This window comes from Squalius cephalus, assembly GCF_949319135.1.
Source record: "Squalius cephalus genome assembly, chromosome: 13".
Classification (NCBI taxonomy): domain Eukaryota; kingdom Metazoa; phylum Chordata; class Actinopteri; order Cypriniformes; family Leuciscidae; genus Squalius; species Squalius cephalus.
In genome coordinates, this window is record NC_137134.1 from 32,907,964 (window position 1) to 32,932,744 (window position 24,781).

The window sequence follows — 24,781 nt, forward strand, 5'->3', positions numbered from 1 at the left end:
TGTTTGTGGGGGCGTAGCTTTGGACGGAGTACTGACGGGAGGGGGTGGAACTTAGAAGAGGTGCCGCTTTCAAATTCTTGCTAGCTCTCCAACATTACCTACTATAGCTTTAAGTTAGCTTACCTGAATCTGACAACCTGTTCAGCACCCGTCGGGACTTCTTTACCAGAACATCGTAGCCGAGCCTTTACTCGGGGTAAGGGTGTTCGTTCGTCAGTCTGCTCCCCGTCCATAAAATGGTACGAACACACATGGTACGAACACACAGCGCTTGGGTGAGCACTTCAAGTTTAGCGCCTTCCGCCATTGCCTCTCCTCGTGTAAATCGTAAAGTACACCACAACGTTCCGATCGCTTTAGCCTACATTGTGTTCGAAACACCGTTGGTTAAATTGTTCTATCCTCTTAATCCAATTGTTATGGCAGCCCCTAACTGAGTATAAAATACGTTACATATTTTACCGTTACAACTATAGAATTACGCTAGAAACTAGCGTAGGTCCTTTCAGCCGGAAGTTGAAGTCCCGCTTAGCCGGAAGTAAGATGACAAAATAAGCGTAATGACGTCCCCCGCGTAATCTACGCCCATGTATGTGGATACTCCAATTTGTATCATGCTTTTCCTCCAGGGTTACATAAGCTTTTTTTTTTTTTCAATGGAAACACATGGAAACAGTTCCAGCTATGTAGATGCCACGGGGTGACAAGCGGCCTGGCAGAACTTTTCTTTTTGGGATATGTTCCCCACTCTTAAGATTCTTGTTCTTAACTTAATAAAGCAAAGACTTTTATTCTTTTAACTTTGTCCTGCCTTTTCACTGATTTGCTCCTCGAGGTGATACACGCATTAGGGGGGGTGGGTCGGCCACTCCGGCCTGTGACATATGTAGCTCTTTTGAACAGCTAAAACAAAACTATGCTCTTGTTTCTGCACATTTTTTCCGTTATTTGTCAGTTTGAGATTTCGTTGGAAAGCTCATTCCAGACTTTGTTTTGATTTTGAATCCCACCTCAGAGAGAATTAATGTACATCCCATGAGTGGTAGTGTGTCGAAATTGTACACATTACTGCTAGAAGAAATTGGTTTTAACCTGTTAACCGTTACCAGTGCGCCCGCGCACTGAAGCGTTTTTTTTTTTTTTTTTTACTTCAAAGTTACTATCAGATTTAATGTTATACCTTGACAAACTATACATCATTAAAAAGATATAAGACTCAAGTTTCAGTATTTGGCCACTATTGTATTCTAAGAAACTTATAGCGACAGTTATTTCTTAATTTGTCAGGAGTTATGAAATGAAAAAATGAGTCGATACCTTTTAATATGAATTATGACCGTCAGCCGCGCTCCCATTCATAAACTCCGTGCTGTCGTCATGACAGCGATTCACAAAACAACGTCCCTCAGGGCTTTTAGCTAAAAAAATGTGCAGATTTGGAGAAAGATTGATAGATTCTCATAGGTTTATATCAGATTTCTATAGACAGGAATAATATATTATTGAATATATACCCAAATGCGTCGATGTAATCATTATGAGCGTTTGGTACTCTATACTGTGTTTTCAATTCATACCAATAGCATGAGGGCGCTACATTCACAATAAAAGTCCATATGGAACATGAAGAAGAGCCATGATCATGTGACATTCCAGGACGTCACTTAAGGCCTCATCAGAGAATGTCTAATATGGCGAGAAGTTTCACTCTCACTACACTTCCGGCTTCTGAACTGGTTGCAGTTCCACTCTGATTCCATATGAGGGCGCTCACAGGACGAGTGCAGAATGAATGGAGGTCAATGGCGGTATACCCCTCAAAATCCACTTTTCTCAGGATATAATTTTTTGTCTAGTAATTTGAATGTTGTATTCGAAAGGAGATGCAAAGAAATTACACATTGCTGGGTGTTAGATTTTTTAGAGTCACTTATTTGCTTTAAAAAAGTCTTTCAAAATGTCAATGACGTCAGAATGCTGACGTCATTAGCAGAATGCTAGCGTGTTATGGGCAACAACAACTCAACCTGTAAGAAATCAAAACGACATAAGTTCATTCAACTTTCGACCTAAAACCCATGTTGAACTTGCAAAATCTACAATCACATCTGAGATTTCTCAACGGCAATCGGGTGAAAGAGACTAATTTAGCCGTCTAGCCCCATTGACTCCCATTCATTTTGCACTCATGGCGAGCGCCCCCAGTGGAACACTGGTGGTACTACAACCAAAATTCGGTACAATAGGGCTTAATAGGGAGTGGACAGGCTCTCCGTAGACGGGCTCTGGCTGGCCTCATTATACTTCTGCGTCGGACCTACGCCGGAGCCTATACGCCGTAGGCAACGTGTTGGTTTTAATTTATAGGGTAGAGTGGGGGAAAACGCCCCCCACCTGTTTTTCCCAAAATAACCACTAAAAGTAGTCAATATACATTTTTACTGTTGCTATGCACTACGTTGATAACGGGGATATACAAATCTCTATGGAGAAGCTGACACCAGCGACACATTTGAAGAGAAGAGGATTACATGGTAAATGCTATAATTTTCAGATATTAGTAAACAAGTGTTTAAGAGAATATTGTTCTGCAGGATATCACAGTGATGTATGATAGATGAATAGTGAAGTCTGTAATTTGAGATCGTATGTTATTTATAAGGAATATAATTATATTTAAAAAATGTAACATTTTTTTAAAAAGTCATAGCTTGTGGGGTAAAACGCCCCCTACGCTGAGGGGTAAAACGCCCCCCTGGGAGCATAGTTTCTCTCTATCATAATTACTATAATAAAATATTTCTGTCTATCAAATCCTTTGTTTTACACATAATGCAGTATAACTAGGTGGTAAAATCAAAATATTTGAAAAAAACATAAAAAAATTACCTCAAGTGAACATTAACTAGCTAGCTTGCTAGCACAGTTAGCTCACTGTTGGAAGGTAGTTAAATTTGGCTATTTTGGACATTGCTGAAATAAATATTAATATATATATATATATGTTTATACATTACTTGCCTTTTACTTTTAGAGATTAAAAACTATTTTCTGTTAATTTTGCTGTTGATCTATGAAGCAAACTGGTTTGTAAGAAAGGGGGCATTTTACCCCACCGCTGGGGCAAAACGCCCCCTTTGTACAAAAATATTTTCAGTCAAAATGCTAATTAATTATGAAGGCTGAGCAATTTTAATATTTGGTGAATAACTCCTGCCATAGTCACTCAAAACCGGGATGGCAATTCTAGTCACATTTATGTTTTGTTTCACTGTAATGTCACATTTTCCTTAAGGGGGGCGTTTTCCCCCACTCTACCCTACTTCTGTGTCGTTGTCCGCGTTGACGCACACCTAGGGAGCATGTGAAACCCCGAGGGAGGGGTTCTGGCAGACCAATCACAGCGCTTGTGTCCGCGTAGAATTGACGCGTTGTTACATTTTTGGCGAGGTGCACGTCAGGGTACGCCGTAGGGTACGCGCGCTACACACAGCCTATGACGTAGCTACGGCGGCAGTTCGACGCAGAAGTATAAATAGGCCTTGATACACACAGCTAACAGAGATCTCTGTAATGGATGTAACATGCAGATATAGATGTTTTGAAGACAATAAACATGATTGCAATGATATTTGATTTACCTGTTTTTCAAGCCATGCCAGGTATTTTCATAATAATAGATTATTTATAATGTAATGCTAATCTATATAGACTATCATTGTGCAGAATACTATAAAATAGTATATGTTCTGTCTGATTTTTTTTATCTGAAGCCAAATTAGATCACAGAAAATTATTTAAAACACTCGACTTGCGTTATAAAGTAAGTTTGGAGCACAAACATGGTTTTAATCTCATAAATTGTCGTGTATTGACGGTGTGCTAAGCTAACACGCTAGCTAGCTCTAGGTGCACCTGCCACCCAGGAGTTATTCTCTTGTTTTTTTTTTGTTTTTTTTAAATAAGAATGCTTACTGAAATGTTTCTTTATTCCAGAAGGGTATTTGATACAGTTAGATACAGTGAGAACTTTGATAAAAGAAAATAGGGATTGAAACCCTATGAATAGCCTGTGAATAGCCAGTCGTTAGTAACTATAATGCAGACAAAAGAAATGCATATTTAGAGCCATAACCAGGCTGGAGAGGTGTGAATGTGTGCATGGGGAGACTGAGACTGAATGGGGCTCGTTTGCACCACAAAACAATAGAGACAATAGACTAAAATGCTACTGATGCTTAGTCATCATCTATTCAGAGTCTAATCAAAATAAAGGCATGACTTGATCTTGAAAAACATTTAACTAAATACAGAGTTTTAGACTTAACATCTTCATATTTTACATATAAAATGGTCAGACAGGTCTAGATTGCTACAGTGCCAACTTCAATTTTATTTTCATGAAAATGTTTCATAAAAATACATTTCTAATAACTTTACTAAATTTTGAAGCTATTTATAACTATTTTTTTCATTATGACAATAATTAATTCTACATTTACAATAAACTGCCAGGTGTCAGCTTTCAATGAGATCATACTTGTGCTTTTAGTGCAAAGGGATCATGAACTGTATCTGTTTCAGTTTGGGTATGTCATTTCTGGGATTTTTTCAAAAGTGGGGTTGCAGGTTAACAGGTTTTAATATTCATGAAAACACGTCGGATGAGTGCTTGAGAAATGTATACATGTTCAGTTCAGGGCAAAACCTTATTAAATTTATCCCACGATTTATCCACTCTGTAATAATTGTAAAATGTCAGAAAGGACCTTGTTTTATACTTTATGGTTATGTAGTAAAATTTTGGTAATATACACTACTGTTCAAAAGTTTGGGGTCAGTAAGATTTTATGTTTTTAAAAGAAGTATCTTCTGCTCACCAAGGCTGCATTTATTTGATAAAAAAAACCCAGTAATATTGTGAAATATTATGACAATTTAAAATGACTGTTTTCTATTTTAATATATTTTGAAATGTAATTTATTCCTGTGATCAAAGCTGAATTTTCAGCATCATTACTCCAGTCTTCAGTGTCACATGATCCTTCAGAAATCATTCTAATATGATGATTTGATGCTCAAGAAACATTCATTATTATTATCAATGTTGAAAACAGTTGTGTACAATTTTTTTTCAAAATTCTTTGATGAATAGAAAGTTCAAAAGAACAGCATTTTTTTTAAAAATAGAATATTTTCTAACATTAAAAATTTCACTGTGTGTAATGCTTGCAAAAATATTTAATAGCTGTAAGTATCTATAGCTCAAAGTAGCATGTACTATGTTACCGCTTAGAACGTTTGATGAGTTATTTACTGTATCCTGTATATATATTTACTGTTTTGATGGCATTGTGCATGAGTGTGTTATTTGTGTTTTTACGCTGCTTGTTTGATCTGAAGAGAAACATTTTTATAGCTCTTACTCTTTTATTATTTTGGATGTCTATCATAGACATTACATCATTTTCTGTTGATTTCTTCTTCAGGTGTGTCTGGTGTTGATACAGACAGAGTGTCAGTGATGGAAGAAGATTCAGTCACTCTAAACACTGGTGTTCAAACAAACAGACAAGAGAAGATTAAATGGTATTTTAATAAGACTAACATCGCTGTAATCACTGGAGATCTCAGTGTTATCTGTACAGATTTTCAGTGTAATAAAGGTAAGGAAGTTACTGAGAGATTCAGAGGCAGACTGAAGCTGGATAATCAGACTGGATCTCTGACCATCATGAACATCAGAAACACAGACTCTGGAGAATATAAACTAATAATCATCAACGGCAGCGACAGTGAAAAGATCTTCAGTGTTTCTGTTCATGGTGAGTCATTATGTTTGAAAGCAGATTATGTTTAAATCATATCATCGTGTTTATTATATCAATGACATTCAGAGGTTTTCCTCTTTATCTGCGTCATTGAACAGAACAGAATCACTTTCAACTGTTTTGTCAGACATACTGACAGATAAAATGAATACAGGATTGTGATTGCCTATGATTTGTCTTTATTTCTTCAGCGGTCGTGTTTACCATGTTTACTATGGTAATGGTTAGCATGCATAGTCTTTTGCATCGCATATAAATATCTCTGCTTTATACGGTGATCAGAATCCACATCGGATCACAAACAGAAGTTATTTCAAACACTTTTTTTTTCTTTTGATTTTAAAAGTCTTTAATGCTGATGTTAGCTGGTATATGAAGTCATCCGAGACATGATCAGGGGCAAGGCCCGACAGTGGCTATTAAGAACACAGACAGGGAGAAGTGAAAGAAATTATTTTTATGATTTACACGCTGTCTGAGATGCGCAGCCTCCTTATGATGAATCACTTTGTTTTCCTCATTATTATTTCACGTTGGGTAAAAGAACAAGTAAATTAACAGATGTAAATGATTCACTGAACTCAGGAGTTATGGTGTGTTTAACTCACTTGATTTTATGAACAAATTCTCTTCTAGATGTTGCTGCCTTATCCAGAAAATCTCTTTACAGATTTGACATGTTGGTTTTGGACCAGTGAAGATCTGAATAATTGCAGTGCAGGTCTTTATTAATTATGTTTCTTCTCCAGTTGTGCCAGCTGATCCAGTGAAGACAGTGTCAGTGATGGTGGGAGATTCAGTCACTCTAAACCCTGGTGTTACTGAACCACAGAGATATGATGTGATGCAGTGGAGGTTTGGACATCTAAACTCTTCAATAGCTGAAATCAAAAGAAAGATTGGAAAATCCTTTACATCTAATACTGATGAGGGATTCAAAGACAGACTGCAGCTGGACTATTGGAGTGGATCTCTGACCATCAGGAACACTGAAACCACACACTCTGGAGATTATGAAGTTGACATCAGCATCAGCAATCACACCATACACAGGTCGTTCACTGTGACTGTCAGCGGTGAGTTCATCAATGTAATAAGTATGTTTAGATTAGCACTGTGTGAATAGTTGAGATCAGTGGTTCCCATCCTTTTCCAACACACGGCCCACACAACCAATCACGCAAGTTTCCACTTCCCACTGCAAGAATTTTAATGAACCCCACTATTTGTCACATTTGTTAATGAGGACTTAAAAAACGAAGATTGTTAGCTAGCTACATTGCTCACTGAAAAAGCACATTTTAAATAGAAACATTTGACGCTCTCCATAGCGCAAACACGCATACGCACTGGAGCGTTTGACAAATCAATTTCACCAATATCCTATTATTACAGCTTCAGTATTCTTGCTGCGCCCCGTGGAACCAGAGCGGTGGCTGCTTGTTAGGGTGACCACCCGTCCCGCTTTGCGTTGTACCGCACAGCATTTTCACCCCTTGTCCCGCACGTCGCATATTGAGAAATATCCCGCATTTTCATCAGTCTGTTGGTTTTTAATGATCATATTAAGAAAACGTGCACGCGTTCTTTTGCCTTTTTTAAGAAAGCATTTTATTTATTCTTTTTGCGGCGTAGTTTTCCACCTATATTTAACAGCGCTTTGTCAGAAGTACAAATACAAGCACAACAGCCTTTTTTTTTCTCTTAATTTTATCCAATGGTTTAAAAGTAAACACGGTCACTATAGGTTGAGACGGCTGTCAATCAAAATGTGGACCGGTGATTCATTCCATGTGTTCACTGTCAGAAAACAAATGGACAATTTGGTAAATAAACATTTTAATATAACAGAATTTATCAACTTTTGCCTGCTGTGGTTGTTTTAGGCCCCATTTACATGATGGGAAAACGCAGATATTTCCCTGCATTTTGGCCTGTCATTTACACGAAAACACCGTTTTTATCCCAGAAAACGATTATTTCTAAAAACTCCGGCCAAAGTGGAGATTTCTGAAAACGCCGGTTATGTGTTGCCAACACTTGCCGTGTCAACTGGGAGAAACGGGGTTTTAGGTTCTCAGACGTCACATTATGCGCCAGAAAATGCTTACGTCATGTGAGCGCCCTATGTTTAGAGTTTGTTTGGCTACTATTTGATCATGGATGCTGTTAAGGTGGTACTCATTTTTACTTTTGTGCAAACGTTTTTGGCCTGTTTGCATTTACTTCACTGTCTGTCCACACAAACGAACCTTGCAAATCCTCAAAATCGACAACAACGAATAGCACGAGCAACTTCCAGTTCAAGTCGCTCGTGCTATTCGTTGTTGTCGATTTTGAGGATTCTGATTGGCTTGCATGGCTTTGTCCTTCTCCATACACTGCTGCCCATAGGTTTGGCACAGTTATGATGTTGCTCGACGGCGTATTTATGCGGGTTGATGTAAACGACAACTTTTTTGAAAACGATGTTGTGTGCACAGTGTTATTTTTGAAAACGGAGGGGGAGAAATATTTGTTTCTCTAAATACCCGGCTATGTGTAAATGTGGCCTTAATTCACATGCTTTCTAAAATAATATGAAAGTTTTTGGTTTAATATATTCTTAATGTAACTGGTCTGTTGTCTGCGTTGTGTTTTTTTTGGTATGAGAAGAACAAGACAGCATTCGGCAGTTTCACTGACCTTTTATTCCTGATATAAAACAAATGTAAACAGCCTCTTAGTCTGAGAGTCGCCCTCGCTTTATCTCTCAGTGAGTCACCAATGCAAAGAGAGAGAAATCACATTGAACAAGAAGACTCATAACAGAAAACATACCTGATATAAAACAAATGTAAACAGCCTCTTAGTCTGAGAGTCGCCCTCGCTTTATCTATAAAACAAATGTGATGTACACTCGTCACATGTGCTCTTCATATTTCCACATTTAGGCCCAGATGCAAAAATATAACTTAAACGGGATGAAATGACAAAAATAACCATGCAGATAGATAAAATAATATTATATACATAAATTAGAGTGAAAATATAGGCATAAAAGCAACAATTAAGATTAAAAAAAGATTATCAGGAGCCCAAAATAACCTCACCTTTCAGTGCATCACCAGTGCAAAGAGGAAGAGGAGGGGAAAGAACAGGAAATTATATTGACTCATGATGTCATCACCACAATTAAAGGGAAAGGCACTCACACCTCAATTAGGCAGTCATCAGGTGTATGTAAACAAACAATTTTGTGTGAATTCTAATAAACACTTTATACATTTAACAGGAAACTTTCTGTACCTGTTACATGACTGTCAATTATCTAATTTCATGTTGTTTTATATTTTATTTGTTCATTGTTTATTTTGTCGGATTTTAGTTGGACTTGATCAGAACCATTTCAAAAATAGTTATCTGCATGATGCCTTTGGGCTCAGTGATGTTGAATTTAAATGACATGTAAAATAGAGACATGTTATGTTACGTTGTGATGTAATTGTGTTTTCTGAAAGGGACTAAAGAACAAAGAATTTTTATCATCTGAAAGGCAGATTACAAATGTTTTTATTAAGTTAGATAGACATTATATAACAGTTTCAGGTTATGTTTTAGTGTTGGTAACATGTCCCACATTGTCCCACACAAACTTATAATCGTCCCACATTTGGTTTGTTTGACGGTGGTCACCCTACTGCTTGTGCACGTAAAGACTAGCGCTAGACTGAAGGATTCAAATTTAAGAATCTATTTCAAATATGCTTACTTACATAACATCACGGTAAAGAATATTGTATTTAGTGTTTAAGGGTAAGATAATGATTCTGCTCAGCAAAGTTGCCTTTCCTGTTTTCTCCTTATTGTCTGTAAATGGCTCTTGAAGCCCCAGTTTCACTCAGACTGATTGGATTAGCACACGAATGATTCACTGAGAATCTCACCTTTTGTTCTGCAAATGGCTTTCGGACCCAAATGGCTCTTGGAGCCTTATGCTGATTTGAATTAGGATTGGCCAGACCCTCACAGTCTAGGGTGTTACCTAAACCTGTATACTCATTTACATGCTTTGTTTGAATTTGTCTCCACCTTCAAAAACCCCTCCTCCTAAAATGCCTATAATGCAGGGGTGTCAAACCGGTTCCACGGAGGGCCTAGTGTATGCAGGTTTTTGGTCTTTCCCTTCAATTAGTGCCCAATTAAGACCTAGACTACCAGGTGAGGGGAGATCTTAGCCAATTAGTGACCTACTCAATCAGTTTGGTTCAAGGTAAAAGAGAAAACCTGCATACACTAGGCCCTCCGTGGAACCGGTTTGACACCCCTGCTATAATGCCTATAAGACACCATGTAAATTTATATACTTTAGATTATGTTGGACGAAACCGCAGCCGCGCTCAAATAAAGAAACTCTTCTGTTTGAACGTGATCCCAACGTCTCCTGGTCTGCTTTGAAGAAAGAAAAACTTTACAACAGTAGTCACTACTGTATTTTCTTTGTTTAGATTGTTCTAGTTTTTTTTTATGTCAGGCATTGCTGAAAATTTATCTGTAACACTTTACAATTTGTACTTGATTCTGATTGGTCAATCGTGCCATCCAGCAGTAAATTGTTCCCAGATGACAACCTCTGAAAACAGAAACACAGGCTCATCCGGGTCACTGAAGTCAGCAGCGCTATACGCTTTCGGAACAGTTTTTCTTCGTAGAAGTTTTGCATTTGGTGAGCTAATAAAATATTTAAACTCAGTCAAATCCATATTTTGTGTACAGTTATTTAAAGGCACAATATGGAATTTTTCGCCACTAGGGGTCGCTAACCTATTTACAATAACAAAGGCGTAGTTTGATGACGCAACACATGCTAAGAATTATGGATGTTGTCGTCAACGTCAAGCCGGCCGATCTAATAATGTTTATGGATGACTGAATACATACGTCTGTTTGGTTACTATCAGAGGGCTCTGGGTCATAGCTCTGGTTGCCATGGCAGCACGAGCGGAAACCAGAGACAACACGGATATGACGGCATTGACGGCGACAAAACGGAAATAAAGACACGGTCCGTGTCTTCGAATTAAAATATTAATTTCTCTGGATTTAGAAGTTAATTGGAACTGTCGGGATAATGTAAATACACAACTTTAAAAAATATATAATGTATATAAATATATATATGATTTTTTATATTTTTAAAGCTTAAAAATTACATATTGTGCCTTTAATTATGCCACCCTGTATTGTGAACTCGCTCTCTCTTGTTTCATGCAAACGCAGCTGCTGCCATTTTGTGACTATTGTTTTTGTACACTGTTGGATTATGAGATACAAACAGGTAAGATTTTAAAACAGTTAAATCTGAAATCAATAACTCTTATCTCCATAATTATTTATGTGGTGAAATGCTGTGTAATAAGTGGTATGACTGCCGTATCTCTTAAATGTATGTTTAGTTTGAACTTGCTGTGCTAACAGCTACTCTCCGCGGAAGCTTTGCGTTTCGAGAGCTAATAAAATATTTAGACTTCAATCAAAATTTTGTCTAAATATTTACTTGCGTGGCAAGTAGCCATGTAATAAGTGGGATAATGTACATCCAGCCAGTTGTTCTCTCATTTTTCCTTTTCAGCGACCACCCTGATAACCTTTTATCATGTTTAAATCATCTCTGGTTATTCACGTAACCGTAGTTCCCTGAGAGGAGGGAACAAGACATAACGTATGGGGAAATCCATTTTCCTCGAAATGCTGAAGCCTGTATGGATTTTGACCTTTTGCCTGGCTGTTTATGATTACGGATTACCCCATTAAAGCTGCACTTGGATCTTACCTTTTGTGTGTGCATCTCGTGACAGTCGGTCCCTCGACATTACGTATGGGGAACATATAAAACCCCTGCCGTGTGGAAGTTGGCCCAGCTCGATCGAGCCCCTGTAGAGCACAATGTTAATGTGGATATATCAACCGCAGCTAATACTACAGTAACTTGTCGCTGTCTGTACGACCTGGTTGAAACCATGGTAGAAACATGCGCCAACTGGGGCGTGTCCTCAGGCAACTTAGTCACTCAGCTCTCTCCTCCTGCACTGACAGAACATGTGGTGTGAACGAGGGAATGTCCAGGTTATAAAATCTCGTGAGATGAGATGTGTTGTGAGATGACCAGCCCGCTGTGAGACAAATGTCCTGAATAGACATGCCTTTTTGCCCAAGCCCATAATGATGCCAAACTCCTAGTGGAGTGGGCGCGTACCCCTATCGGACAATCTGTTCCTCGGGAAGCATAAGCTAGTTGCACAGCTTCCACAATCCAGTGTGATAGCCTCTGCTTCGACAGCGCACTGCCTTTCTTGGCGGCCGCATAGCAGACGAAAAGCTGCTCTGAAGCTCGAAACTGGCTAGTCCTGTTCACATAAGCATGTAGCGTGCGCACAGGGCACAAAGCACGCTTCTGTCATACTGAATTGCTGTCTAGTTCAGTGGGACAAAACGCTTGAATTGTAATCACCTGGGCTTTGAATGGTGTTGAGAGCATCTTTGGTGTGTAGCCACGTCTGGGTATGAGTCTGACCATGCAATCATCCGGTCCAAACTGCATACATTCGCTGCTTACCGACAGGGCATGCAAGTCTCCCACTCGTTTCCCGCAGGCTATCGCGAGCAGTAGTGCCAGCTTAACCGAGAGCACTTTAAGGTCGCTAGATTCGGCTGGCTCGAAGGGTGGGTTGAAGAGTGCACTGAGCACTAACGATATGTCCCAAACTGGCATCTGGCGAGGGCAGGGAGGATTTAGCCGCCTCGCCCCCCAGAGAAAGCTCGTTATCAGGGGGTGGTTACCCACCGAATGGCCATCTAGCGTGTCACGTAAAGCGGCGATAGCGGCTACGTAGACTTTCGCTGTAGACGGGGAGCTTCCAGCGTCCAGACGTTCCTGCAGGAAGGTCAGAATAATGGAAAAATCACAACCCCTTGGGGTCTTTCCGTCTGCCAATACAGCAGTTAGCAAATACCTTCCATTTCAGAGCATATAAGCGCCTTGTCGAAGGGGCTCTAGCTTCTGCTATCGTCTGCAGCACTCGCTGTGATACTCCGCATTGATCTCCCACACATGTACAGTAGGTCCCACAGCTCTGGGCTGGGGTGCCATATGGTGCCCCTTGCCTGAGATAAAAGTCCCCTCTCTGCGGGACTCGCCATGGGGGGAGCTGCAACATGTTCACTAATTCCGGGAACCACGGCTGGTTGGGCCACTTTGGCGCTACCAGAATCAACGCACATCTCTCTTCCCTGATCTTTTGCAGCACTAGCGGCATTAATTTGACTGGGGAAAAGCATACTTCCGCCCTCTGGGCCAGCGGTTCGACAGGGCGTCCCCTCCCAGGGGAGCTGTTGTCAGCGAGAAGTACAGGGCAGTGGGTGTTCTCTGCTTTCCCAAAGAGATTCTAGATCATATTTATAGTTTGCGGGTGTAGCCTCCACTCCCCGTGTACAATGCCGTCCCTGGACAGCATGTCCGCGCCGCAATTCAAACTGCCTGGTACGTGTACTGCTCGGATCGAAAAAAGTATCCGATCCGTCCACAAGAGCAGCTGCCTCGCTAAGCTGTGCAGGGACCGCGAGCGCAACCCTCCCTGGCGATTGATGTACGCCACCACAGCCATGTTCAGTTCTGATGAGAACATGACGGTCCTTCACGAACGGGAGGAAGCTCTGCAGAGCCAAACGAACCGCTTCCATCTCCAAGCAGTTTATATGCCAGCGCTTCTGGTCCCCCGCCCACGTACCGAACTCTGGTCTGCCATCGCAGAGGGCTCCCCAACCTGATAGTGATGCATTCGTTGTGACCACCACCCGTCTGACCACTCTGCCCATAGCAGCACCCTGTTCGTACATGGTCGTGCCGGACCAAGGTGCCAGAGTCTCGAGACATGAACGCGTTATGATAAGACGTTCTGTCCCCGCTCTCCACGCATGCGGCTGCACTCGGCTTTGCAACCAGTGCTGCAGCGGTCTAATGTGTAGCAAGCCCAGTCTGCAGACGGAGGCTGCGGCTGCCATCAGACCCAGTAGCCTCTGAAACGTTTTTAAGGGGACAGCTCTGCTTTGAATGAAGAGGGCTAGAGTATTGTGAATGGACTGGATCCTCGGCTCTGATAAGCGCGCGATCATCGTGCGCAAGTCCAGAACCATACCCAGGAATGTGATCGACTGGCTCGGCTGATGCATGCTCTTCTGTATGTTCACAGATAGTGCCAAGCATGTCAGATGGGCGTGGAGTCTACGTCTGTGTTCCTCGAGAGCGCCTCTCGATTGAGCAATGACTAGCCAGTCATCGAGATAGTTCAGTATGCGTATCCCACTGAGCTTCAGGGGTGCGAGCACTGCATTCATGCACATTGTAAATACGTGGGGGGCCGGGGCCAGAGCCAGCCCGAACGGCAACACTCTTATCAAAAGCCAGGCTGTGGATCAGGTAGACAACTACAAATACCTGGGGACAGTCATTGACAATAAGTTGCGCTTTGAGTCCCAGGTAGATGCTGTCTGCAAGAAGGCTCATCAACGTATGTACTTTTATCGGAAACTTCGAAATTTTAACCTGGACACTACTTTTATGAAAATGTTTTATTCCTGCTTTATTGAATCAATTCTTACTTTCTCATTTATCTGTTGGCACGGTTTCTTCTTGGAGAAGGGAAAGAACCGTCTTGATGTCGTCAAAGTGTGTAGTAAAATTGCTGGAATTGCCTTAAATGACCTTAGCGAGGTGTACAGGGTCAGATGTGTGAGGAAGGCTAAGGCTATTGTTGCAGACCCTTCTCACCCCTTGTGCCAAGAGTTTTTACTGCTTCCTTCCGGGTGTCGTTATAATGTTACACGGTGTAACACCAACAGGTTCAAAAAGTCCATGATCCCCAGAGCGATTAGTCTTTTAAATGAATGAGTATATTTAATGTATTATTTTATTATGTGTTCTTTGTTTTGTGTTGATGGTACGTTGTATGTGACTGCTGGCTAAATTGCCCCATGTGGGATAATAAAGCTTAACTAACTAACTAAACTAACTAACACTTTGAACTGGTATGCGACACCTTCGAATGCAAAACGCAGAAATCGCCTGTGATGCGGGCTATCTGAATGTGAAAGTACTCATCCTTCAGATCTACTGCGATGAAGTAATCCTCGGTCTGAATATGCGCAAGGATTTGCTTCACCGTAATCATCTTGAACGCATGCTTCGTGAGCGCTTTGTTCAGTAATCTCAGGTGGGGCGGATACCTCCATCCTTTTTAAGGGACTAGAAAATAGCGGCTGTAAATCCCGCAATTTCTCTGTTCCTCGGGCACTATCTCTACTGCTTGTTTGGCCAGGAGAGAGGAGATTTCTGCCCATAGCAGCGGGGCGCTCTGTTCTGATACTTCTGACATAATCACCGCCGAAGCGGGGTGGTCTGCGAGTGAACTGAAGCGTATAGCCGCGTTTTACAGTGTTGATTGCCCAATCTGACGCCGCTGGCAGCGTCAACCACGCGCTCAGGTGGTTCGATAGAGGGGGCATTAACGCATGCTGCGGCGGGAGCTGCGCGCCAGTCGCCGCTGAAGCATTGACAGCTGTATGAGTGACTGTTGACTCGTCCACGGCTCTTTGCACGGGGAAACACAAAATCACATCCTCGGGTTGCCCAGGGCTTCCGCTCTGCGAAGCGTCTCCCGGAGGAGAGGCTTCACTTATGTCGCGGGTAATAGTCAAGGGAGGAAAAGAGCTCTTTTGCTGAGACATGTAATGTTTTATGTTTATTGAAACAGAACACAGCAGTTTCATAACATTGAAAACAACATTCTTGGGCTTCACTGTAGGTTGCCGAGGGAACTCTGAGCGGGAACACGCCCTTTTCGCCGCAGGTTCGTTGTCGTGCACGGCCCGCGTTCTCTTCCTCCTGGCACGAACATCAGGAACGCTGCCCCTTATTGTCCGCCGGCCACCCTTGGCTGCTAGAGGCCGGTTTCGTGCCGAAACGGGGCTTTCTGAATTGCCTCTGGCGAAGCAGCGGTTCAGGTTCGCGTCGCTCTCTCGCGCTCGGGGATGCGCGCCTAGCGTATCCAGCCAGACGCTGAGCCGAGGACGATCTAGACCTCGCTCTAGGGGGGGCTTGAGACCGTTTAAGTAGGAGATGCGGCATCATCTTTGACTGTTTCAAGGTCTCAGCGTACTTCTCCGAAAAAGCCTCGACTGCAACGCCGAAAAGACCCGACGGGCTTACCGGTGCGTCCAGGAGCTGTTTCTTCCTAGACGGCTGTTCTTTGGGTGCTGCCCAGTCCAGCTCCAAGTCCGCTACTGCCTCCGTAAGAATAGCCATGAGCTCCGCGTCCAGCGAGGTCTGGGTGGCTTCTGAAGGAGCCTCAGACCACGCTCCCGGGTCGGAGGCGCTCGTGGACATGGCGTCGTCCTCACTATACCCGAAAGATACCATTTCCCGCGCTTCCTTCAGAGGGCGGTAACTGGCCTCAGTGTAGGTGAAAGGTTCTGATACATAAGGGTGGCTTGGGCGTTGGGCCAATGCCAACTCCTCTACAGAGTCCATAGACGGAGCTCTCTGAAGTCTCCCGGCCCGCGGCTCGACGGGTTGAGGCAGGAGTCGGAGGGCTGCCGTTACGAGTAACGGCCAGCCTTGAACGAACGATCTTGATAGGGAGTTCCTCACAGGCTCGACAACCTGATCCTTCGAGTGCCGCCTCTGCGTGGGCTCGACCCAGACACAGCACACACTGCTCGTGTGTGTCCGGGAAGTCGATAGGACCACCACATGTGCGGCAAAGAGACATTTCTTCGTTAAAAGCAAAAAATCCGCGGGAACGCGAGAGGGGATATTCCACTTTGTCCACTCTGTTTGTGTGAATCCACGGCGAAACCAGGCTCCAGGTGAAGAACAAAGATTCTGAGATTTTTGCCATTGGCCATTTGCAAGCAAAAGAGTTATTCAAATCAGGCTTTAGCATTTCGAGGAAAATGGATTTCCCCATACATAATGTCTAGGGACCGACTCGATAAGGGAACTGCAGTAACTGTATGCCGCAAAAAGCGAGATTAATCAGCGAGCTTATACTGAACTGTAACAGTTTAATAATTATTTTCAATGTATATTGAATTATTATATTTATTTAGACATTTTTACATATATTAATAAAATGATATGCAAAATGAACATGTTTCTTTTCTTTTTAATTTTCTGTCCCAGTAAATGTCCTATTAGACTTAATTGTGCCTTTTTGACTTGTGAAGGTTTGTTGTAGTAATTAAACATTTTAAGTGAGATTTAATTGACCTTTATATGAGTGAGATGTGTTAACAGACTTTCTGTAGGCATGTTCTGAGTCTGTGTTTGTCAGTAATCTTCATGTGTTTGTTGTTACAGGTGAAATGAAGTCAGCACTATCAGTGACGGAGGGACAATCTGTCACTCTAAACTCTAGTCTTACTGAAATACAGACAGATGATTTAATGCAGTGGATGTTTGGGGACAATGTCATAGCTAAAATCAATAAAGCAGGCGATCGATTCTCCACATCTGACGACAGACTGAAGCTGGATCATCAGACTGGATCTCTGATCATCACAGACACCAGAAACACAGACTCTGAACTCTATGAACTGAAGATCAGCAACAGCAGACGCACCGTACACAAGAGATTCATTGTCACTGTTACTGTAACTGTCACTGTTGGTGAGTAGATTGTTTCTGCCAATATGATGATGATCTTATTATTGAGAGCTCTGAGAACAACCCTGAAGTTAAATGAACACAAGTTAGCATTAATTTAAACAGAATTTTATAATTAAATAAGTTATAATTTGTTATTCGTTCGAAAGATTTTGGTGCAAAAGATATTTGTAAAGGGAATATTATTTTAACTAACAATGTCTCAACATTTCACGCTTGAGACAAACTTTTTAATTAACATTTTAGTTGTATTTAAATTATTGATAACATTGATAACATCTATTACTCTAATGATCACACCAAAAGTGCATGCATTTTTATGTTTTTCTCTTAGTTTTAATACAAGCATTTCAAAAAAAATTCAGACTCCTAACTAAGAAAATAAAATGTCAGAGCTCATCTGTATCTGCAGTAAATGCTTTAAGACAGTTGGCATGTTTCTGATTGTTTTTAAACTGTTTAATCTGCATTGCTGTTTGTAATGTTCTTATTGAGATCAGTCGTGTGTTCACATCAAACTCCTGCTGTAACACAGTAATACAGAAGATGAACACAGTGAAAAGGAGAATCATGATATCTGAAATTACATTAGAGGCTCATTTATGATTCTCCTTCAACAGAATCAGATTCATATTTAAATAGATCAGACTGACAGATTCACTCACACTGACTCTCTCTTTATCATTACAGATCCAGGTCTGTCTCCAGGAGCTAAAGCAGGGATCAGTGTTGGTGTTGTTGATGTTGTGCTGGCGTTCGCAGCTGCTGCAGCTGCTGGTGTGATTTACCATCACCACAAGATCTCTAAACTAAAAGAATGTAAGTATTACAGCTGATAAAGCACGAGAAATACTGAGCTCATAAAAGCAGGGTTAGAAAGAAACATAATCAATACACAGATATTAAAGAGCACTGACCTGTGGTTTTGTTTAAGAATGAAGGGCTCTGAATGCATTTTTATAAAAATTTTAACGTCTGTTTTATTGTTGTGTGGAAATGACATTTATAGCTAGTCCACACTTTTTAAAATGCATGAAGTTTTCTGTTAGTGTTGGTGTCTGGTTTTGGGTTAAAATACAGTATGTATTACTAGCTTTAACAATAGACTTGTGTGCAATGTCCACATTCAGATAACTGAGTAGACGTGAGTCTCAATCATAACTGATCTGCTCTCCTGACTGGTGTTTTACTGCTTTCACACAGATTCTGTGCACTCTTTATCTGGTCAGGTTCAAAGGTGTACTGAGATCTGATATTATCTCATTTCCTAATTAGCTTCATAGCAACCAAAGTTAACTAGATAGCCTTGTGCTGTCAGGTCAGATTTCTTGGATTAATTCCCTTGGCTTGTCTAACACATATCAGCAAGTCTAAGAATATCATAACCCCATTGTGTAACAATACTTATTTGTAAGTTATACCTATGGATCAAAATTTATGCTTACCTTCCAGCAGAATCTTGTCCAAGGATTGGTTGATGAATAGTATAGTATAAGCTGCTACACTTATAATGCTCTATTATAATATTTATAGAACTGTCTTTTGTGAGCTGGAGTGTAAAAGAAACAAACTTTTATTTTGTCTTTTAAAATAAAATGTATTTATACAAAAGATTAAAATACTGTTTAAACAATAAAACAAAAAAAGGTTTGTAGCAAATAAACAAAAGGTTACAGATTATAATACTTCCAGCTATATCCTATTCCAGGGCAGTCCTGTGAAAGGATTTACAATGACTAATTACCTTATAAGCAGTCCAAGCAGTGTATATAGTCAACTTGTCCTCATTCAGGTTTATCAAGTTGGGAAATACAGCAGAGCAATATCAACCAAAGTATTTAGTAAAAAATAAACTGAAAGAGATCTTTACTCTCTTCAGGGCTGCAACGACATCAAAATCAAAAACGCAACAACACTCATACAAAAAGCACTTGTGTATATATAGGAACGTTGGTTACATCAGTTCCTGTGCCTATGCTAGTGTTTTTTCCCAGATGAAGTAAAACCATGTGACTAATAAATCATATGACAATGTAAGAAATATGTGACATACATAACTCATGAAACAATGTGACTTCAGTACTCCATTGTATTAACTCTTGGGAATCGTGTTACCACAAGTGTGCATTCATATCGACATTTTTCCTTCCCTTTCTTCCCTTCCATCTTGGGAACCTGTTTGTATGTGTTCTTGAATATAAGTCAGGAAATGAATTTGTGTTTGTTAGGGCATTATTAGCTTGAACTCAAGGATTTCCGTGCAAAGGTCATCTTAAACCAGCGCACCAGCTCAGTAGTTTATGATGCTCTTCATACCAAAGAAATAGAAACTCTTAATAGAGAAGTTATAGATTTATTTAAATGATAGGAAATACAGAGCAATGACTTCAGGGTGTCACAGATGCTAAAATAATAAACACAACCATATCAAACAAAACCTGTGATCAAAATCAGAGGGGGAATAAATAAAGCCTTCTCTGACTACCCAACATGAAACATTTAGCAGATACTTTTATTTAAAAAAGAAGCACTTAATTAATAATGAAAACAACACAAAACACAGATTATGAATGATGTTGAAGTATCTCAGATAATGTGTTCGTTTATATTGTCTTTTGCTGTGAGTGTGAGTGTGATTCAGTATTTACAGGTTTAATTATCAATCATTGAGCAGATGACAGTGATTTTATGTTGATTTTATTCCTTTCTGCTTTTATTGCTTTTCTTCTCCAGCTAATGTCTGTTCTGTGTTTCTCTTTTTCTGTTTGCTGATGTGAAGGGATTGATAAATGGAGGATACTGTCAGTGATGGAAGGAGAACCTGTCACTCTAAACCCTGATGATACTAAAGTACATAAAGACGACAAATTACTGTGGATGTTTAGAGGCTCTTGTATTGCTGAAAGGAAAAGCGCTGCTGAAAGGAAGAGAGCTGCTGATAGATTCATTGTATGTGATGATGTTCTTGATGGGAGATTTAAAGACAGACTGAAACTGGATCATCAGACTGGATCTCTGACCATCAAAGACACCAGAACCACAGACTCTGGAGTTTATGAACTACTGATCATCAGATCGGAAGAGATCTCAGTAAAGAGATTCAGTGTTTCTGTCTTTCGTGAGTAACTCAAATCTTTGTGTAATAATGATTTTATTTTAAATCAATTAAATTAAGGATTATGGGTTTATTTGGTTATATCTTCTTATATGCACAGTCTTCTGCACAACTATTGAAGCATAATGTCATCTATTACGCTGTATATAAAGGCACAGTTTCATTTCAAATCACTTTAAAATCAAACGAGTATTGATTAATGTTTTAATTATTTTGCACTAAACTTGATCAATATGTTGTGTGTTTGTGAGCCACTGAAGACCTCCACAACTATCTGACATTATTAATCATAAACACATTAGCTCAAGAAAATTGAATCAAATCACATCAGTCTTTTGATAGAAAGTAAAAATGATCTGCAGTTTCTCAAGCTCAACAGTATAAATATATAAAGTGTAGAGTTAATCAGAATAAAACCATTATTACTGGAACAATAAGAAGAGAAAACAAAGAGGAACGTAAAACAAACCACAATGAAACATGATATTCAATAAAAATGATATTGTTTCCTAGCATAAACACAATTAAACACTGATGTGTTGATGCTGATGATCACACATGGATCAGATAATATAATTGGTCCAAATTCACAACACACATGAGGACTGAGGCCATCTGACTTTTTTATAGATTTATACCATCAGTTAGTTGTTTATATAATGAAAAATTACATTAATTTTATTTATAAAATGAGTAAATTTGAGGTATTTAGGTCTGGAGGAATTTATCCATGTTGCTTTTACTACTTGGTTTTCTTTTTCTGATTTCTGTTATGTTTCTCTGTATGTGTAGGTCAGACAAATGAAATAAAGCAAGTGTCAGGGAATAAAGGAGAATCTGTCACACTGGAGACTGGTGTTACTGACATACAGAAAGTTGATGAGATCCTGTGGAGGTTTGGACTAAACACTCGCATCACTGAAATCAAAAGAGGGACTAAGAAAATGTCACCATCAGCTCATAAAATATTCAAAGACAGACTGAAGCTGGATCATCAGACCGGATCACTGACCATCAAGAAGATCAGACCCACAGATGCTGGAATTTATTTGCTAAATAAATATTCCAGAGGATATGTCGAAACTTATTTATTCAGGGTCAATGTCCTTGGTGAGTAAATCAAATATGTCAGTATAATAACGATCTTATTAGACAGTATACAGATATATATATATACACTCACCTAAAGGATTATTAGGAACACCTGTTCAATTTCTCATTAATGCAATTATCTAATCAACCAATCACATGGCAGTTGCTTCAATGCATTTAAGGGTGTGGTCCTGGTCAAGACAATCTCCTTTGGGTGCTTCCTGAAGTGTGTGTTGAGCTTGGTTTTCTTCAGGAAAAGGATAAATGTGAGGTGGCACCAAAAATAGAGGATTATCTTAATTCAATCAGTGAGAGCACTATGATTATTTTTACAGATGGATCTAGAGATCTAGCTAGTGGGAAAGCTGGATTTGGGGTATATGTGGAACAGTTAGGGTTGGAATTTGGTCGACGTATTTCTAATGGAAGTTCTGTTCTTACTGTTGAATTAATGGCAATTTTATGGGCTCTATGGTGGATTGAGGAAGTAAAACCTAGAGAAGTCATTATTTGTTCTGATTCTGCTGCTGCTCTAGAAAATTTAAAAGTAGGAAAATCTAAAGCTCGTCCTCCTGACATTGTATATGACATCTTGAATGTGTTTTTTAGAATTAGGTTTGAGTGTAATATCAGTTTTTGCTGGGTTCCCGGGCATGCTGGGGTGAGGGGGAATGAGCGGGTGGATAAAATAGCAAAGGAGAGCTTAGGAAGAGAAGTAGATGTCCATGTATTATTAGGGAGCGTGGAACTGAGGGAACAAATTAAAGAGGGTTTAATAAATGAATGGCAGAGAGGGTGGGAAAAGGAAATTAGGGGTAGACACTACTTTTCCATACAACCTAATGTTAGGAAAAGAGGTTCATTTAACATTTTGTCACGTAGGGACTCAGTTAAAATGTGTAGATTGAGGTTGGGGCACTGTGGGTTAAATTATTCTTTGTGCATTGTAGGAAAGCATGTTTCTGGCTTGTGTGAATGTGGGAGTCTGGAGACAGTAGGTCATGTTTTCCTAGAATGCAGAAAGTATAGGGCAGAAAGAAATATATTCTTTATTAAACTGACAGGACTTGGAGTTAAGGCTTTTTCTCTTTCATCTTTGTTTGGTCACAGTGTTAAGCATAAACTGATCTCCAAGGCAGTTCTTCAGTTCTTGCATGATACAGGACTGTATGTAAGAATTTAAGCCAAACTTTGACCTGTGGAGGGCAGTAATACGCTCAGCAGCGTCTACACTGCCGGAATCCTATAAGAAGAAGAAGAAGAAGACAATCTCCTGAACTCCAAACTGAATGTCAGAATGGGAAAGAAATGTGATTTAAGCAATTTTGAGTGTGGCATGGTTGTTGGTGCCAGACGGGCCGGTCTGAGTATTTCACAATCTGCTCAGTTACTGGGATTTTTACGCACAACCATTTCTAGGGTTTACAAAGAATGGTGTGAAAAGGGAAAAACATCCAGTATGCGGCAGTCCTGTGGGCGAAAATGCCTTGTTGATGCTAGAGGTCAGAGGAGAATGGGCCGACTGATTCAAGCTGATAGAAGAGCAACTTTGACTGAAATAACAACCTCGTTACAACCAAGGTATGCAGCAAAGCATTTGTGAAGCCACAACAGCAGAAGACCCCACCGGGTACCACTCATCTCCACTACAAATAGGAAAAAGAGGCTACAATTTGCACGAGCTCACCAAAATTGGACAGTTGAAGACTGGAAAAATGTTGCCTGGTCTGATGAGTCTCGATTTCTGTTGAGACATTCAGATGGTAGAGTCAGAATTTGGCGTAAACAGAATGAGAACATGGATCCATCATGCCTTGTTACCACTGTGCAGGCTGGTGGTGGTGGTGTAATGGTGTGGGCAACATGACATCATGACTTTGAGTAAACATACACGCCACTTTCAAGTCAAGTGGCGTGTTATCTATACGCATTTGAGCTATCCGCGTGTATGTTCACGCCGAAACTAACCGTCATCTTCCGCGTGTATGTCTACGCCGTTAAATGTCCGAGTGATTTCGCGTGTATGTGTACGCCGTTAAATGTCCGAGCGAAACGGAGCAAAATGTATATCTACATCTGGGGATCGATATTTTTTTTTTCCTAGGATGGTAAGGGAAGACTCATAAATAGTATTAACCCCAGTGACGGGTAGGTTTAGGGACGGAGCTGGGGTAGGTCATGATACAGTAATGTAACGTTAAGTCAATGGCGTTGATAAACACTCTGAAAAGCGATTATGCGTGTTGATAGCACGCAAAAAATGGAAATACGAATTGGCGTGTCATACATACGCCATTTCATGAGATCAGTCTGGTGTGGGGGATGTTTTCTTGGCACACTTTAGGCCCCTTAGTGCCAATTGGGCATCGTTTAAATGCCACAGCCTACCTGAGCATTGTTTCTGACCATGTCCATCCCTTTATGACCACCATGTACCCATCCTCTGATGGCTACTTCCAGCAGGATAATGCACCATGTCACAAAGCTCGAATCATTTCAAATTGGTTTCTTAAACATGACAATGAGTTCACTGTACTAAAATGGCCCCTACCGTCACCAGATCTCAACCCAATAGAGCGTCTTTGGGATGTGGTGGAACGGGAGCTTCGTGCCCTGGATGTGCATCCCACAAATCTCCATCAACTGCAAGATGCTATCCTATCAATATGGGCCAACATTTCTAAAGAATGCTTTCAGCACCTTGTTGAATCAATGCCACGTAGAATTAAGGCAGGTCTGAAGGCGAAAGGGGGTCAAACACAGTATTAGTATGGTGTTCCTAATAATCCTTTAGGTGAGTGTGTATATACACACACACACACACATATATATATATATATATATATATATATATACATACATACATACATACATACATATACATATATATATATATATATATATATATATATATATATATATATATATATATAAAGCAAAGCTTTCCTTTAATATGATCTGTCTTGTGTGTTTTCTTTCAGAAGATAACCTAGAGAATGTGCATTTGATAAGTGTGCACATGTTCCCTGACTCCGGACTGTG

At 40.3% G+C, this 24,781-nt stretch overlaps 1 protein-coding gene across 1 annotated transcript in view; it reads left to right on the forward strand.

Moving 5' to 3' along the window:
* Nucleotides 1-24,781, forward strand: part of LOC307169645 (uncharacterized protein) — a gene marked incomplete at its 3' end in the record, with an annotated part of 34,522 nt that overhangs the window by 8,095 nt on the left and 1,646 nt on the right. Inside the window, exons 2-7 of the mRNA XM_079890373.1 lie at nucleotides 5,490-5,825; nucleotides 6,581-6,907; nucleotides 17,227-17,535; nucleotides 18,223-18,351; nucleotides 20,312-20,650; nucleotides 21,440-21,757. Of these exons, the coding sequence (XP_079746499.1) occupies nucleotides 5,490-5,825; nucleotides 6,581-6,907; nucleotides 17,227-17,535; nucleotides 18,223-18,351; nucleotides 20,312-20,650; nucleotides 21,440-21,757 (1,758 nt within the window). The remainder of the gene's footprint in view (nucleotides 1-5,489; nucleotides 5,826-6,580; nucleotides 6,908-17,226; nucleotides 17,536-18,222; nucleotides 18,352-20,311; nucleotides 20,651-21,439; nucleotides 21,758-24,781) is intronic.